The following is a 17196-nucleotide window of genomic DNA, read 5'->3' on the forward strand; positions in this document are numbered from 1 at the left end:
GCCTGCGAGAGGGGAGGACTGGCTGGGACGGGAGGATGCAGCTGGTCTTTCTGGGTATCTGAGTGGGTTTTCTTTCTTTTCTTTCTTTCTTTCATTATTATTTTTTTCTCATTCTTCCCCCTTGGCTTTGAGCTGCCCTGTTCAGCTTTTTCATTGCTGCTCGAGGTGGCGGCTGGACAGAATTTGTTTAAATTAACTGCTTGAATGGCAGCATTTGTGTGTGTTGGGTTGGGGGAAGCTCAGACAGCACCAGAATGGATGAGGGGGATTAAAGGTGCCTAATGGCTTCCAGATGGGCATCCCGGACTGAGAAACAGCCTCACAATCCAACCCCAGCCGGGGGTTAACCAGAGAGAAAGCAAAGCTTGGCTTCTCCAGGAGGCTCCCAGTCCTGGGAAGAAAGGGTCTCTGGCAGGACAGGCAGGTCCCCATCCCAATAGGACCCCAAAGGGATGCACAGACCCCACTCCTTGCCTAGAGAGCAGCAGGTCCTGCACTGGAGTGAGTGCAGCACTGCTGGTCCCAGCGCTGGCAGCAACACGGATGGCAATCAGGGAGGAATTAAAGGATAATTAATGCCAATCCACATGGAAAATTGCTCTCGTCAAACAAACCAGATATCTTTTTTTTTTTTTTTTTTTTTTTTTTGACGAGCTGACAAATTGGGTTGATAAGTAGCGACGGCGCTGACATGATATACCGAGACTTCTGCAAGTCATTTTCCTCTTGCCTGAAGGATATGGCAATGAAAACATTAATATTCTGCAAAATCAGCATAGCATCTCTGACAGTGGCTTCGCAGGGAAATCACGGCTGGGCTCTGCTCCTGCCCCATTGGGTTCCCCATCCCTTTGGGACAACTTTGGCTCTGGCCAACCCTCTGGCTGCCCCCTTGCTCTTCCAGTGTATGGTGAGTGCTGTGCAAGCAGCATTGCTGGGGAAGAAACCACAGGTTTGGACTGATAGGCGAAAGGACTGGGGCAGGTGGTGCAGCACAGCGCCCATCCTACAGGATGAACGGGAGCGTGCAGCTCTGCTGTAACACCCGCACTGGCGTCAGCCGCACGCGAGGTCACACAGCTGGGAAAAATGTAGGTCAGGGCTCCATGGCAGGGAGCAGCGTCTGGGGATGCTGAAAATGACTTAGCGACAACACAGCCTGCTGTAGGATGTGGGGTTAGGGGAGATGGGTGGGCAGAGCGGGAGGGGGGGGGGCACTGCGTGGGACCGGTGGGAGCGGTGCTTCAGCTTTAGGGCCCGTGGTGCTGAGATGCTGGGAAACGAGACAGTGATTACTGGGAGTCTGGAAAAGCTGCCTCCCAGTGAGGGGAATTGCAGTGTTCGACCTATTTAGTGCTTGTGGGAGAAGGCTAGGAGGGATTTCATCACTGTCCCTGCATACCTGTGTGGGGAGAAACCTGTCTGTAAACGTGTCATTAATTCTTTTTAAAAACAAAAAACAAAAAAAGCCAAAAACAAACAAAAAAAAACCCCAATGGGAATGTAAAGAGAAAAAGCATGAAATTGCTCAGTAGCTGGAGGCTGAAAGCAGACAAATTCAGAGTAGGCATACATTTGGCTCTTGCACCAAGGAGAGCTGTTTGCCACTGAGTGCTCAGAGGGGAGGAGGTGGACGCAGTGTCCTTTGCAGCCCGCTGCTCCCTGGTCCTCTGCCTGCACGCTCTGGGGATCTTTGTGTTCCCATCAGTAAGGCTTGGGTTTTGTGCTGATTTTGTTGGTTTTTTTGGTGGGTGTTTTTTCTTTCTTCCCCCTCCAGCCTCTTCAACAAAGACACCTATTCTCCCCTCCCACTCCCGGGAATTACACTCCAAGCTGCCCCTCGACACGGCAAAAAGAAAGGCCGGGAGAGGAAGCGGTGTGTGGCTCTTTGTGTCCCTTTTGTGACGCTGCCGCACAGCGTGGCCACCCAGCAGCACCAAGGTAGGGCCCGAGGTACGGCCCCTGCAGGGAGCTGGGGGTGCTCCTGGCTGAGGTAACAGCCTCGTCTTTGTGCTCTGCATGGGGGAGTGGGCAGGGAAGGGCCCTATTCCAGCTGCCCTCTCAAAGCTGAGCACTGGAGGGGGGGGTCCTCCCGTTCTGATGGGTTTAAGCATGCTAACAGGGAGCAGCTCTGTGTACAACCCGTGTTCAGCCCTCGTGGATGTTTGCTCAGAGACGCGGTGTTAAATATTTATCCTCCTTACCTCCCCCCTCCCCGCACAGCGCACATTAACAATAGCGATCGCCCGGGCCTCATCCCTCTTGCCAGGAGCATGTGGCTCCCAGACCGGGGCAGTGAGCATTATCGTTTGTACCTGTGAATTATTGATAAGGGATAGGATAGTTCTTGCAGTGAAAAAATAATGAGGGGCAGAGGCTGTTGGCAGCGCTGCTGCACATCCCTTTCCTACTGCAAAGCAGGAGGTGGGACCACTTCCCCAGTTGTGCACAACATCCCCATGCCCTGGTCTAGCCCTGGATCAAGGGGATGAGGCTGCTGCCCCCTGGAAAAGGTGCTGCAGCCCTGGAGGAGGTTCTGCACCAGCTCAGGGCTGAGCAGAGGGCTTGGTGCCCAATTGCAGAGGGAGGTTTGTCTCCAGTTGCTGCCCTATGTAAGGCTTTGGGAGGCTGCACAGAGGCTGCAGATGACTGGGGGGATCTTGTTGTGGCAGATTCTCGATCAGGGTGTCAGCCCAAAGCCCAGCTTTGGTGCACTTAGACTCTGAATCCCAGGGGATTAGCAAGAGGGCATTATCACACTGAGCCTGGCCTGGTTTGCATCCCCCATCCCAGCCTGGCTCTGAGCCATGCTTCTGGGGGAAAACCCAGCTTTTGCAGTAGGTGCAATCCTGCTCCCTGCCTCCACGTGCAGAAAAGGCAACCCAGGCCGCTGGATATTAACTTTGAAGTGTGAATTTCAAACACCCTGTGAGTTTGCAGACAACTGGTGCCGTTCCCCTCCTTTGCTCCCGGCTGTTTCTGTTACAAACCTCCTGATCTCGGTATTGCTTTCAGGGGAAGAGCCCTGCACTAGCTCAGCTATGAGCTGGGCTGGGCTGCATTGCCCAGCAGCATGCTGTGGCCACTGGCTCCAACCCAACACCCCCACGTGCAGGGGCTGCATGTGAGGATCAGTCCAAAGCCATCTGCATTTTGGACAGAGGGGCTGCGGCAGGGATGGCTCACCCCGTGCTGGCCCTGCAGGTTGCCAGTGGGATGTTCACACTGCACGCCACGGAGAGGGCTGCAGCCTTTGTGCTCCACCAATGCCAAACCCCACTAAGAAGCAGTGCCAGAAGAATGGGCCCTTCTCCCAATTTACATGAAGCGATGTCCCAGATTTCTTCCCAGCCGCGAAGACGCATTGTTCCCTGGCAGCGTTTCAGTGGCGGAGCCAGCTAATTTGCAGCATTTTACATATCTAATATGTTGTCAGAAATGCTTTTAAATCCCTATAATATTTAATTAGGAGGCAGCTTTTGGCGTATTAAGTGGGAACGGGGCTGTCTAATTACTGGTGATTTCATACCCGTGAATGTAATTAAGTTGGGTAGAATCATCCAAGAGATGCAGGAGCGGGCAGAGCCCCCGATAGACCAGGGTGTATTTTTAGCCCACGTGTGTTGGAATTTGACGGTTTTTAGGGGGGAAAAAAATGGGGTGCAGAGCAGCACCCTGCCACCACGGTGGGTGGAGTTTGCTTCACCCCTTCCCAGAGCTGGGAGCAGGGCTGGGAGCTGCCACTGCAGGAGCTCCGCTCTGGCACGGCTGAGCCCTGGGCAGCACAGCTCCTCGCCTGGCCGGGTGTCTCAGCCTGGTTGGTTCGGGCTGCTTGATTCACACCTCGGAGGAATCCAGGAAGGCTGGCAGGGCTGGCTTCACACTTATTAGCAATTAAAAGCCTCAGAGGCTGGGAGTCAATTAGCTCTGAGCTCAGCAAACCCCGGGATAAGGCTGCTAACGAGAGGCCCAGCCAGCTCCCCACAGGGCTCGGCAGAAGAGCTGTTTGCTTTTTCATTTACGCCTTGGAGGAGCGTTGCAGGGCTGCGTGCCGCAGGGTGCGATGCTCCCCGATGCCCAGCACGGCTCCCGGCATGGCACACTGCCTGCACCCAGCAGGGTCCAGCCCAGCACGGCGTATGGGGTTGCGATGGGCAGCCTGGAGCCGCATTGGTTGTGCGTCGGGCCGCGTGCCCACTCCCCTTCCATGGGTAAGGAGCTGCTGGAACAAAGGGACGACGTGGGGAGGGGGCGGTGACAGGCAAGCAGGGCGTGCAGCTTGTTATTTTGCTTGTGTTGCTATTAGAGCTGGTGCTTTAAACTTGTTTCCCCCCTCTGAAGAGGCTCCAGGGTGGGTGGCAGATGTTTTGTTCCTCCTCTGCCTCCTGCCCACCCTCCCCTCTATTCCTCAGCCAGCTCCTCTGTTAGCACAACACCCTCCCTCCTGCGGAGCTGAGGCCCGTGCCTCTGGATATGCAGGTCAGCCCACGCAGGAGCCGCTCAGCAAATCCTGGATTGCACAAACACTGTGCATCCCTATGTCCCCCTGTGCCCACATCAAGTCCTGGTGCCACTGACGCCATCAGCTCTGGGAAGCTGCATATAGGTGGTTGCCATCCTCCTGTCCCATTGGCAGGACAGTGGCACAGCCTGGAGCTGCCCAGGTCGCATGTTGGGGTGCAGCGATTGCATCCCACCCCCTCTGCCCAGCCAGACTCACGAGGCAGCACGCAGCCTCTTTGGCTGCATGCAGGTCGCGGTCTCACCAATACGCTGCGGGCTGCAGCACCGGGAGCCAGGAGGATAATGAGATCTTAATAGTCCAATTACATCCCATCGATTTACTCAGCACGTAATTGTCGGTGGCTGGGGCCACCTGACGAAGCTCCTGCTCTGGCTGCCAATGGGAGGGTGGATGCTCCCTGTACCAGCCAGCTGCTCGCCCTTCAACCTCCATACGAGCAGCCCCAGGAGGGGCAGAAAGAGGTTAGAGCTGCAGCTGGGCAGGGGGTGTCAGCATCAGGGTCACCCTGAGTTTGCATCCCTCATGAGCATCTGGTGGGGATGGGATGTGCTGCAGGTCCCTCTGCGGAGGGCTGATGGGAAGAGGGATCCTGGTTGGTGGCAGTCTCTGCCAGCTGAGTGGTGGCTGTGCCCAGGTGGTACTTCCGGAGGCCATACGATCTCTTTCCTGTATTGTTAGCACCAATGCTTCGAGCTCTACTGTCCTGCACACAGTGGGTGGCGGATGGCAGCTGGCAGCGCGCAGACTCCTGCTGACCTCAGGGGTGGCACTTTGAGTCAGACACAGTGCTGCCCTGTCCCCTTGGTCCTGCTGTCAGCTGGGCTGGCGGAGCCCATTAAAAATCCAGCAGCCTGACATCATGCTGGCACTGCGGGGTGCTCGCGCTGGGTTCAGCCACTTCTCACCTGCGCCCACAGGGCTGCGGTGGGGAACCCTGGGGGGACGTGGCTGTCAGCAGCTGATGCGAGTGCTGATGGGTCTATTGATCTTCTTCGATGCAGCAGGCTCGTTCTGTCCCTTCACACTTGCTCCTGTCATCTGTCAGGTGGCGGAGGTGGTGTGAGCTGTGCTGGTGGGGCAGCCCCTGCTGTCTGACCCTGTGCCCCAGGACAAATGGCACACGTGGGGACAGCAGGCTGCGTCACAGCGCCATGGTCCTGTGGCTGATGGTCCCTCACAGCTGTCCTGGGGAACTCACAGCCTTCTCCAACATTATCTCATCCAGTGCAACACCCACAGTCTGGGGTGCAGCAGCATCTCTTCCAGCCCAAAAGGCCTGTGTAGGGTATGGGGTCCCCTCCACCGCTCACCTTGCTCACCCCAGCGGATGCTGCCAAGTTGAGGAGCCACAGCACAGGAATCTATGGCACGGAGATCTACGGTACAGGGATCTATAGGGTGAGGATATGGCACGGGAGCCCCATACTGAAGGCTGCCAGGCTCTGCAGCACTCTTGACAGGCAGTGGGGGGCTCAGGGGCCACGGGGGCCGACGCCACTAGGAAGCGATTACCTCCCCGCTGCGTCCAGCCCTAATCCCCTGGCGGCGCGCAGGGAGCCAGCTCTCCAAACAAGGCTCAATCAGGTTAAAGTGTGAAGTCAGGATTAGGAGGGAGAATGGGAGCGTGGTAATAGCCCCGGCCTCCCTGCCACCGGCCCGCCAGGCTCTAGCAGTGAAAATTAATGCAGCCAGGGTTTGTTTGCCTGAGTGGACTCCCCACTGGGAAGTGATGTCGAACAGTTTTGCTCGGGTGCCCCGCTAAGCGTCGGGCAGGGCGGCGCGCCGGGGGGTTGGCTCCTGCCGCCGAGCCCCTGCCAGCCCCATGGAGGCATGCACAGTGCCTGGCACCGCGTCTGGCACCGCGCCGCGCTCCCGGCTCAGCGCCGCAGCACTGCGAGGAGCCGCGTGGTCCCCGTGGCCAAGGGCTGGAGAGGCTGCGGGTGAGCCAGCTGCTTGGGGGTCAGAAGGAGGAGCTCTTGAACTCAGGGCTTTAGGAGCGCTGGGCAGGAGTGTTGCGCGGTGACACTAGCACGGCGGAGGGTGCTGCAAGCTGTGTGACGGAGAGAGGCGAAGCCGTGCCATCTGCTGTTTCCTCGGTGCCAAAGTGTAAAGCAAACATAGCTGGGAGCGATGCAACACCAGGAGGGAAGGGGCCGTGCCTCGTTCTAGTGCCGGGCACTGAGGATCCCGCAGGCGGAGCATGTGTTTGTTGTGTTGTCGTCAGCTGTGTGACTGCGCGGGCAGTGAAACCCGGCACTGGGCATTGCTGAAAGACCCGCATCCAGCATCTGTCCCACTTGGCTTTGGCACCTGAGTGGCAGCACTTCATTGGTGTGCCTGTCACAAAAAACTGCAAAGGAGGGAGGCCTTGCAAAGTGTGCTGCAACCCCTCATGCTGCATTGGGCTCCTGAGCCGTAAGTGAACAGCTTGCAGGCTGTGGGTACACTGGGACCGCTGGGCACGGTGAGTGTGGAACCATGAGCCAGATTTGTCTGGGGGATCTGAATGCATTGCTGGGAGCAGAGTGTGTTGGGAACTTCCCCTGCTTGGCCACACTGTGACTGGGTAAATGGTGAGAGATAGGAGGCTGCGTCCATGGCAGTGCAGTGCAGTGTTTGCATGGTGAGTGGCAGAAGGGAGCGTGTGCTTTGGGTACCCAGATGGCTTTCTTTCTGGGGGATTCCTTCCTCGAGCAGCCACAGTGGAATGTGAGTCCTTATTTGGGGGGAGACAGGGCTTAGAGCAACACTGCCTTCCTCTCTGGGTGCCCAGCTGTGTGGTGAGCCCTGGCCCCATGCAGCTCAGAGGGGGAATAAGGCTGGAGCCATGGCAGGATAGTACCACCACACCAGTACCAGTACCTGTACTGATACCAGTACCACATGCACTCTCTGGAGCCTGCATCCCACAAAGGTGCTCTCCCAGCAGTTGGCTTCCAGTGATGCAATGCGGTGGGAAGGAGGCTGTGCATCCGGTCCCAGATCACAGCCATGCGGTGTCTGAACATCCCACTAGTGCACTGATTGGGACTGTTTTCCTTGGCTTCTCCTTTCCTTTGTGCTTCAGTGCAAGCAAGGCTGATGGTTCCCTCTGGAACCTTCCCATAGCAGTGGTGCTTTTGGCTGAGTTGAAACTCCAGCTTGGAGACTTCCAGGTATTTTTCACACACTGGGCAATGCTTGATGTGCTATCTCAAGGAATTAGGAGTATGGATAAGAACATGGATGCTGTCCCACTGTCCTGACCCATTTCCACTGCAGTGGGATGTCAGGAATGAGCAGAGCAGGCAATTACATGGACAGTGATAAATTAATGACCCCATTATTTGTGCCCTCTCCCGCATGGGGCAGGCTCCATGGGAATGCCTGCAGGAGCCACTGAGTGTAATTACCAGTTAATCAGCGGGACCTGTAATTACAGCAGACACAGGGTATTTAAGCACTGAGAGTTTTCCCAGTGCTGTGCCCTGTTGCTCCATGTGTTGGAGCTGGAGATCCCAGTGCTGGACAGTCCCAGGCACATGCAGCCACCCCAGGTGAAACCACATCACCCTGGCATGGCTGTGGGGCTGCAGTTCCCTGGGATCTGTGAACACAGCAGCCCCATGAAGCGCTCTGTCTTGCAGGCAGTGTTCATTTTCCTTCCTGCTTCTTTCTCCCATAGGGACCTGAGCGAGAACTTCATTCAGGCCATCCCCAGGAAAGCTTTCCGTGGGGCCACAGACCTCAAGAACTTGTGAGTGGCAGTGGGGATAGGCACGGGCTGATATGGAGGATTTGGGTTGGCTCAGCAGCGGATAATGTGGGGAACTCTGCACCTGTGCCATCCCAGCCATGCTCCTGCTCCTTTCTCCTGCAGGCAACTGGACAAGAACCAGATCAGCTGCATAGAGGATGGGGCTTTCCGGGCCCTGCGGGGGCTGGAAGTCCTGTAAGTGGCCAGGGGTGGCTGGAGTCCCCAGCCCTCACCTCTCCATCCAACCACCTTACGCAGGGAGGTGGTTGGGTGCTGCTGCTCCCGGGCTCAGTGCCCCCTGAACCATCTCGCGCTCCCATTTCCAACCTGCCGACCCTGACTTCCCTCCCTCTGCCTTCCTGCAGGACTCTGAACAACAACAACATCACGTCCATCCCCGTCTCCAGCTTCAACCACATGCCCAAGCTGCGGACGTTGTGAGTGCGGCACCCAGCGGGGCGGGAGGGGCCGGAGGGGGTTGGGGTAATCAGGGCAGCCGGCGGTGGTGGGCAGGAGCCATCCCACAGCACTGACAGCCCCGGCCGCCCGCAGCCGCCTGCACTCCAACCACCTGTTCTGCGACTGCCACCTGGCCTGGCTGGCACAGTGGCTCCGCCAGCGGCCCACCATCGGGCTGTTCACACAGTGCGCGGCGCCGGCACAGCTCCGCGGCCTCAATGTGGCTGAGATCCAGAAGAATGAGTTCAGCTGCTCTGGTAAGGGGTCCCCGGTGTTGGAGAGCGAGTGTCCCATTGATTCAGCCCACCCCTGCTGACGGGCTGGGGCTCATCCCGGGGGCTCTGTGCCTGCAGGACAAGCAGATGGAGCGCACGCACAGCTCTGCAGCTTGTCCTCTGGCTCCTGCCCGGCCATGTGCACCTGCAGCAACGGCATCGTGGACTGTCGGGGCAAGGGGCTGACGGCCATCCCTGCCAACCTGCCTGAGACCATGACAGAGATGTGAGTATGGGACCCCGCCGTCCCCACTTGAAGCTGGGGGACATGGGGACACGTCTCAGGGCTCAGCCACCCCGCTCTCATACTACCCAGCTTTAGCCCTGGATTTAGCTGCATTAAAAATGTAAATAGAGAAATAATCTCCTTAAGGGAATCCAATTACCACGCAAAGCCCCCATCGGGATGCGAGGCAGGCGGAGCACCCCCAGACTCATGTTGCTGGGTCAGTAGGTGCTGCCCCAGCCCTACTGCTGCCTGCTGTGCCCCCCACCACCATAGTTCCCCTCACATCACTCTCCCTAATGGAAAAACCCCACCTACAAAATGCAAGTTGTCCCTGGATTGAAAGGTGCTGCTCTTTTGGGATAATTTAATGCAAGTTTAGGGTCTTGCAGTCTCCTAAGCCTGTCATTGGGTGCTGAGGCTCAGCCAGTCCCCAGCCTCACCTCTCCCGTTTCTTTGCAGACGCCTGGAGCTCAATGGCATCAAGTCCATCCCCCCAGGTGCCTTCTCCCCCTACAAGAAGCTTCGTCGGATGTAATCTTGCAGCACTTCTGACCCCAGAACCCCAAATCCTGCTGCCGCAAGCACCTCAGCAGGAGGATAAGGCTGGGGACAGGGGGCTCAGCCCACCTTCTCCCTTTGGGTTTCAGAGACCTGAGCAACAACCAGATTTCGGAGATTGCCCCAGACGCCTTCCAGGGTCTGCGCTCGCTCAACTCGCTGTGAGTGCTCACACCGGGGGCACACAGGGCACCTACTGGGTGCTGCCCCATGCCACTGCCACCTGTCTTCCTGTTGCCATCCCTCCTCTCTAGGGTGCTGTATGGCAACAAGATCACCGACCTCCCCAAGGGCGTCTTCGGGGGACTTTTTGCCCTGCAGCTGCTGTAAGGCTCTGGTGGGACACTGCAGGGATACATTTAGTGCTGTGGGTCATGGCATGGTAAATGGACACAGGGTTGGCATCACTTCCTTCCCTGTGCCAGGCTCCTCAATGCCAACAAGATCAACTGCGTGCGGGCAGATGCCTTCCAGGACCTGCAAAACCTCTCGCTGCTCTCACTGTATGACAATAAGATCCAGAGCCTGGCCAAGGGCACCTTCAGCTCACTGCGTGCCATCCAGACCCTGTGAGTGCCCGCGTGGCTGCAGAAGGGAATCCTGGGGCATCCCAGTGCGGTGGTAGCAAGTCTTGGTGCTGGCCACCAGTCACCCGCTGTCCTCGATGCAGGCACCTGGCCCAAAACCCCTTCGTCTGCGACTGCAATCTGAAGTGGTTGGCGGATTTCCTCCGTGCCAATCCCATTGAGACCAGTGGTGCCCGCTGTGCCAGCCCCCGGCGCCTGGCCAACAAGCGCATTGGGCAGATCAAGAGCAAGAAGTTCCGCTGCTCAGGTGAGCACCACCCTTGTCCCCTTTGGGGGCTGTGGCCAAATCTCTGCTGCGCACACAGTGGTGCTGATGTGCTTTTTCTTTCTGCAGCCAAAGAGCAGTATTTCATCCCAGGTAAGGAGGGAACCACATGTGTGTGAGCGTGTGTGTGCGCATACGGGGCCTGCTGGTGTACCCAGGACAGATGTCCCTGCGGATAATGTCCTCTTGTGGCCCCTCCTTTGTGCACACTGAGGGCTATGGTGCACACTTGGGACCAGTTGGGGTGTGGGAGGACCCAGCCAGTTGCAGCCCTCAGACTCTGCCCTGTCTGGCACACAGGGACAGAGGATTACCAGCTGAACAGTGAGTGCAACAGCGACGTGGTGTGCCCTCCAAAGTGCCGCTGTGAGGCTAGCGTGGTGGAGTGCTCCAACCTGAAGCTCACTAAGATCCCAGAGCGCATCCCGCAGTCCACAGCCGAGCTGTAAGCGCCATGCCATCCCCTCCTGCAGCCACCATGTCACCGGCGCTGGGTTTTGCTGAGGGTTTGGTTTGTGCCAGGCCCTTCGCAGCCATCTCTTTTCCCTGCCGCCCACCCCAGGCGCCTGAACAACAATGAAATCTCCATCCTGGAGGCCACAGGCATCTTCAAGAAGCTGCCTCACCTGAAGAAAATGTGAGGATCTGAAGGCACAGGGGGGCTGGGAGGGTACACAGGGGCATGGTGTGGAGCATGAAAGAGGCGCACCACCCAAACTGCGGGACCCAGGGAGGGGTCAGGATGCAGCCTGATGGTCCCCCCTCTCCGCAGCAACCTCAGCAACAACAAGGTGTCAGAGATCGAGGACGGGGCATTCGAGGGGGCCGCATCAGTGAGTGAACTGCACCTCACCGTCAACCAGCTGGAGTCAGTGAGGAGCGGCATGTTCCGGGGGCTGGACGGGCTGAGGACATTGTGAGTGTCCCTGAGCCATGGGGGTGGGGCTGTCCCTTACTACCACTGCCCCTAGCCTTGCCCATGCCACCAGGCTGGTGCTGTTGGCACCACTGTGGGTCTGCTTTTGGGCCATCCCTTGCCTGCATCCAGAGTTGGGCTGTTGTCTGCTGGGTGCAGCTGCAGCCTTTGGGGGTGGATTCCTGTCCCCCAGGATCTGCTGGGTCCCACGATTATGGGGTGTCCTCTCCTCTGCAGGATGCTGAGGAACAACCGCATCAGCTGCATCCACAACGACAGCTTCACAGGGCTGCGCAACGTGCGCCTGCTCTCGCTGTACGACAACCAGATCAGCACCATCGCGCCGGGTGCCTTTGACACGCTGCAGTCCCTTTCTACACTGTATGTCCACTCCAGGGATGCTAACAGCCCCTTGCTGGGGGTCTCGGGCCCAGATCTCAAGTTATGCCCTCCCATTTGCAGGAACCTGCTAGCCAACCCCTTCAACTGCAACTGCCAGCTGGCCTGGCTGGGGGAATGGCTGCGCAAGAGGAAGATCGTGACGGGCAACCCGCGGTGCCAACACCCTGACTTCCTCCGTCAGATCCCGCTGCAGGACGTGGCCTTCCCTGACTTCAGGTGTGAGGAAGGTAACTCGCACCCTCCTGTCCCAGCACCATCCCTGCTCCCATGTTCACATCTGTCCCCGCGGTGAACTGGGGTCACCCAGCCCATGGTGCCCACCCCAAAGATACCCCAGGTCCCTCTGTGGTACCCTAACCTTAGCCCTAAACCTAATGCAATGCAATGCAATGAAATGAAATGCATTTGCTATGTGAAATGCAAGGCAATCCAATGAAATGAAATGCAATGATATCAAATGCAATGCAATACAAAGCCATGCAATGGAATGCAGTGCAGTCCTAACCCTAATCCCAACCCTAATCCTAACTGCAACCCTAATGCAATGCAAAGAAATGTAATGCAAAGCAATGCAATAGACTACAATGCAAACCTAACCCTAACCTTGAAACCGTAACCCCTAAAGCAATAGAATGGAATGCAATGCATCCACATTCCCACAAGCTGCAAGACTGCCAGCTGCACCCCTGCTTTGCTGCCAAGGGGAGATATGAGTGTGGGTGATGCCCTGTCACAGGTGCAAGGCACTGAACCCAGCATCACGTAGTGCCTGCGGGACAACAAGCTGTGACCCAGTGACATTTTGTCTCCTGTGTCCTGTGCAGGTCAGGAGGAGACGAGTTGCATCCCACGGCCCCAGTGCCCTCAGGAGTGCACCTGCCTCGACACTGTGGTGCGCTGCAGCAACAAGCACCTCAAGGCCCTGCCCAGGGGTATCCCCAAGAATGTCACCGAGCTGTGAGTGCATTGCCAAGGGTCTGCCTTCCTCCTCCTACTGCTGCTTTGTGGGCAGGGGTCTGTGCCGCAGGGTACCTGGACATGGGGTGCACCCCTGTTCTGGCTGAGGACGTAGGGATCATCCCAGGGGGCGGCACCCCACCCCTGGGGTGCCCAAGTCAGGGTTGGATGGGTCCCTGATCTAGACAGGGGGCAGAAATGCATTGGCTTTAAGGTCCCCTACAACACAGCCATTCTGTGATTCCATGGCCATGTCCAAGGGATGATGTATAGGGGCTGTTGTCACACCCCAGGGCTCTGCAGTCCCCAGCAGCCTGCCACCAGTGCTGGCCCACGCTGTACACATCCATGAGAATGTATGCCACCCCCTCACACCCCAGTGCCGTCTCACACACCCTCCTCTCACCACATCCTCAGATCCATCTCACACATGCCTTGCAAACACGGCCACCCACGCTCGCAGCACGGTGCGTCTGGCTGTGCACACACGCAGGCGGCTGGGGAGCAGCCCCAGGCACCAGCTTGTGGGGTCTGTGGGTGGGCAGGCACATGTGCAGCTCCCTGCCAGCCAGGGGGTCTCCTGTGGGTGCAGGGAGGTTATGCTGGACGTGCTCTTGCAGCACAAAGTCTACAGGGCCTCGGTGCACAAAGGGGATATCCTGCTGCTCAGTAATAACCCCGAGGTACTCTCCTTCTCCTTCCAGCTACCTGGATGGAAACCAATTCACCCAGGTGCCAGGACAGCTCTCCACCTTCAAGTACTTGCAGCTGGTGTAAGTGGCTGAGAGCGGGGCTCACCACTGGGACCTGGGGGTGGCAGTGTGGGCTGTCCCCATGGCGTGCCCTCCCCAGGAGGGACCCCTGCAGATCCCTTTGTGTGGGATCATGGCTGGCTGGCAGTGTGTCCCTGTGCCCCACTGGATGTGCAGCGAGAAGGGACGGGAGAGGCCACAGCTGCTGGGTCTGTGTTTTGCAGTGATCTGAGCAACAACAAGATCAGCTCACTGAGCAACTCCTCCTTCACCAACATGAGCCAGCTCACCACCCTGTAAGTGCGGGCACTGGGCTGCAGGCTGCCCTGTCTGAGGGAGGGTGTTCCAAGGGGACCCCAAAGACCAGGGGACCTTCCACCTGAGTGAAGCTGTGCCCTGAGCTGATGAGGGGGTAGGACATGGGTGGGGGGGGGGGGGGGGGGCAGCGTGCAGCTCGGGGTGGCCTCTCTGTGTTGCCTCCTTCCTTTGCACAGGATCCTCAGCTACAACTCCCTGCAGTGCATCCCTCCACTGGCCTTTGAGGGCCTCCGCTCCCTGCGGCTGCTGTGAGTGTCCGTGTCCCCTGTGCACCATGGGCAGCAGTGACTCTTCAGTGAGCTCTGGCCTCACTGGCTGGCTGGGCACAGGTCTGCCCTTGCTGTCCTGGAGCCACTGGGATCATGCGGCTCTCTGTCCTCCACAGGTCTCTCCATGGCAATGACATCTCCACCCTCCCCGAGGGCATCTTCGCGGATGTCACCTCACTGTCCCACCTGTGAGTCCAGGGCTGGGGACCTCAAGACCCCATGGGTTTCTCTAGACTTGCTCCCCTTCCTGCTCCTGACACCTGCCCAGTTATTGCTCCTGCCTCCCACATCCCCACCACCCCTGCCCTTTGTTGCGAGCTGCAGGATTAGCACTCCTCCATCTGTCAGCAGTGAGAGCCCTGCAGAGCCCAGCGCTGCCGGCTCGTGCCGCTGCTGCCTCCTCGAGCTTCTCCTAAAGGAGACTGAATGTGGTGCACACCCATCCCGACCTCAGTGCCCGTTCACAGCCCTGCCCTCCACACTCCCCTCTGTCACCATCACAGTGGGATGGGGCTTGGGATGCTTTAGGATTGGGACACAGGCAGAAGGGGGAGTACCACAGTGCTCAGTGCCCTCACTTTTGCCCTGCAGAGCCATCGGGGCCAACCCACTGTACTGCAGCTGCAACCTGCGCTGGCTCTCCAGCTGGGTGAAGACAGGCTACAAGGAGCCGGGCATTGCCCGCTGCGCTGGCCCCCCCGACATGGAGGGCAAGCTGCTGCTCACCACCCCTGCCAAGAAGTTTGAGTGCCAAGGTGAGTGCTGTCCGTCTATCCATATGTCTGTCCGTGCCTCCCGCTCCATGTACAGCAGGGTGATGCTCCACATGGCCCCGTTGCTCACCGCTGCCCCCCAGTGCTTACAGCCGCACCGCCCCTTCCTTCCTTCTACCCTTCCCCGCAGGGCCCCCAGCCCTGAGTGTCCAGGCCAAGTGCAACCCCTGCCTCTCCAGCCCCTGCCGCAACCAGGGCACCTGCCACAATGACCCGCTCGGCTCCTACCGCTGTGCCTGCCTCGCTGGATACAAGGTAGTGGCAATGGGTCTCCCGGCCCAGGGTGCACGGTGCAGAGGCATGGTGCAAGGCTCTGCCTGCCCACAGCACCTGGGGGAGGGATGGGGAATGGGAAATAAGGCACGGTACCCCTTCCTGCCATGTCTCCTTCCGTCCCCAGGGCAGGGACTGCGAGGTGGTGTTGGATGGCTGCTCTCAAAACCCCTGTGCCAACGGGGGCACCTGCCAGCCCCAGGATGGGGACAGGGACAGTTTCAGGTCAGCAGTTTGTGGAGACCGATGGAATTTGGGCATTGGGATGGCAGCATCTTATAGGGATTTGGGGTCTTCTTCACCTGGGATATCCGTCTGTGCCCTCACCATTGTGGCACTGAGAGCCAGCACAGAATGCAGCCATGCCCCCATGCAACCTTGCCTACCCTGAACATTTCAGGCATTTCTGGGAAGTGGGGTGCAATTAGCAGCTGGAAATAATGGTGGGGCTGTGGGTGGAGGAAGGCTGCTCATCCTTCTGCACTAAATGGCCTCTCTCAGCCCGTTGTCTTGGCAACTGAGCGTCCTCAGCATCCTCCACTAGTCCTGGGCTCTCAGGTAGGGGCACACGAGGCTGTGCTCCTCAGCGCTCTGTTGGGAGCAGGCTCTACCATGGTCCTCTGCCCGTGTTTTGGGGAGATCACCCCAACACGGTGTTTCCTACCCCGGAACAGGTGCCTGTGTGCAGCAGGCTTCGAGGGCCCGAACTGCCTCACCGCCAGTGACCCCTGCAAGGAACACAGCTGTGAGAATGGGGGCTCCTGTGTGTCTGGTGCCACCAACTACACCTGCCTGTGCCCTGCTCACTACACAGGTACATGGAGCAAGGGTACTGCCATCCCACTGCGGTATGTGATAGGTACCATCTGGTACCCCTTCTTCTGCCCCGCAGGAGATTTCTGTGAGCAGCCACCAGATTTCTGCTCGGCCGAGCTCAGCCCGTGCCAGCACGACTCCACATGCATCCCCACCAGCCAGGGGCCTAGGTGAGCCCGAGCCCCTGGGTCTTGCTTTCAGGGGGCTGAAGGCAGCTGGGAGGCACTGGGGAAGGCACAGCAGGGTCTGTAACCCCCCATGCTGTCCCAGGTGTGAGTGCGCACCCGGCTACGTGGGGACCAACTGCAGCGAGGACTTCGATGACTGCCAGGACCACCGGTGCCAGAACAACGCTCGCTGCGTGGATGAGGTGAATGGCTACTCCTGCCTCTGCGCCGAGGGTTACAGGTACTGCCGGGGGCGCTAACGGGCCGGTCAGATGTCATCCCGCAGGAGGTGATCCTGGCCACCACATATCCTATTGTGGACCCCAGAAGGGACACGCGGGGTTCAGCATCCATGCTTCCATCTGGTGCTGCTGCTGGTGGGGACCCCAAAGTGGGTGGGTGCTTTGGGTGGTGGGGAGGGGCCTGCCCCGGCCCCATGCCCAGCATCCCCTTGGCCCCGCAGTGGACAGCTGTGCGAGATGCCGCCCCGTGCCACCGGGCAGCCTGGGCTCTGCGAGCGTGCCGAGTGCCAGAACGGGGCGGCCTGTGTGGAGCGGGGCTCCCGTGCCCTCTGCCAGTGCCTGCCTGGCTTCGGTGGCCCCAAGTGTGAGAAGCTGCTGAGCGTCAACTTCGTGGACCGTGACACATACCTGCAGTTCACTGACCTGCAGGACTGGCCTCGGGCCAACATCACCCTGCAGGTGAGGACGCAGGGCGATGCAGGGTGATGGGGGGTGGCCACCGGGTGGGGGGTCTCACCTCTCCCACCTCCAGGTCTCCACGGCTGAGGACAACGGCATCCTGCTGTACAACGGTGACAGCGATCACATGGCTGTAGAGCTGTACCAGGGCCATGTCAGGGTCAGTTATGACCCCGGCACTCACCCCAGCTCAGCCATATACAGGTACCATGGGCCCC

At 58.7% G+C, this 17196-nt stretch overlaps 1 protein-coding gene across 2 annotated transcripts in view; it reads left to right on the forward strand.

Moving 5' to 3' along the window:
• SLIT1 (slit guidance ligand 1) overlaps positions 1–17196 on the forward strand; it is a 31120-nt gene that overhangs the window by 10768 nt on the left and 3156 nt on the right. For both annotated transcript variants that reach the window (XM_042863491.1, XM_042863492.1), the window contains exons 5-33: positions 8190–8261; positions 8385–8456; positions 8627–8698; positions 8814–8977; positions 9074–9221; positions 9684–9755; positions 9872–9943; positions 10037–10108; positions 10208–10351; positions 10453–10616; positions 10704–10727; positions 10935–11079; positions 11197–11271; positions 11407–11550; positions 11788–11931; positions 12013–12179; positions 12777–12909; positions 13614–13682; positions 13886–13957; positions 14156–14227; positions 14365–14436; positions 14840–15003; positions 15152–15276; positions 15422–15519; positions 15969–16108; positions 16187–16280; positions 16381–16518; positions 16741–16978; positions 17052–17182. In XM_042863491.1, the coding sequence (XP_042719425.1) occupies positions 8190–8261; positions 8385–8456; positions 8627–8698; positions 8814–8977; positions 9074–9221; positions 9684–9755; positions 9872–9943; positions 10037–10108; positions 10208–10351; positions 10453–10616; positions 10704–10727; positions 10935–11079; positions 11197–11271; positions 11407–11550; positions 11788–11931; positions 12013–12179; positions 12777–12909; positions 13614–13682; positions 13886–13957; positions 14156–14227; positions 14365–14436; positions 14840–15003; positions 15152–15276; positions 15422–15519; positions 15969–16108; positions 16187–16280; positions 16381–16518; positions 16741–16978; positions 17052–17182 (3297 nt within the window). The remainder of the gene's footprint in view (positions 1–8189; positions 8262–8384; positions 8457–8626; positions 8699–8813; positions 8978–9073; positions 9222–9683; positions 9756–9871; positions 9944–10036; positions 10109–10207; positions 10352–10452; positions 10617–10703; positions 10728–10934; positions 11080–11196; positions 11272–11406; positions 11551–11787; positions 11932–12012; positions 12180–12776; positions 12910–13613; positions 13683–13885; positions 13958–14155; positions 14228–14364; positions 14437–14839; positions 15004–15151; positions 15277–15421; positions 15520–15968; positions 16109–16186; positions 16281–16380; positions 16519–16740; positions 16979–17051; positions 17183–17196) is intronic.

The sequence above is a fragment of the Lagopus leucura genome, unplaced genomic scaffold (assembly GCF_019238085.1).
Source record: "Lagopus leucura isolate 7727_CA_CO unplaced genomic scaffold, USGS_WTPT01 Super-Scaffold_739, whole genome shotgun sequence".
Lineage (NCBI taxonomy): Eukaryota > Metazoa > Chordata > Aves > Galliformes > Phasianidae > Lagopus > Lagopus leucura.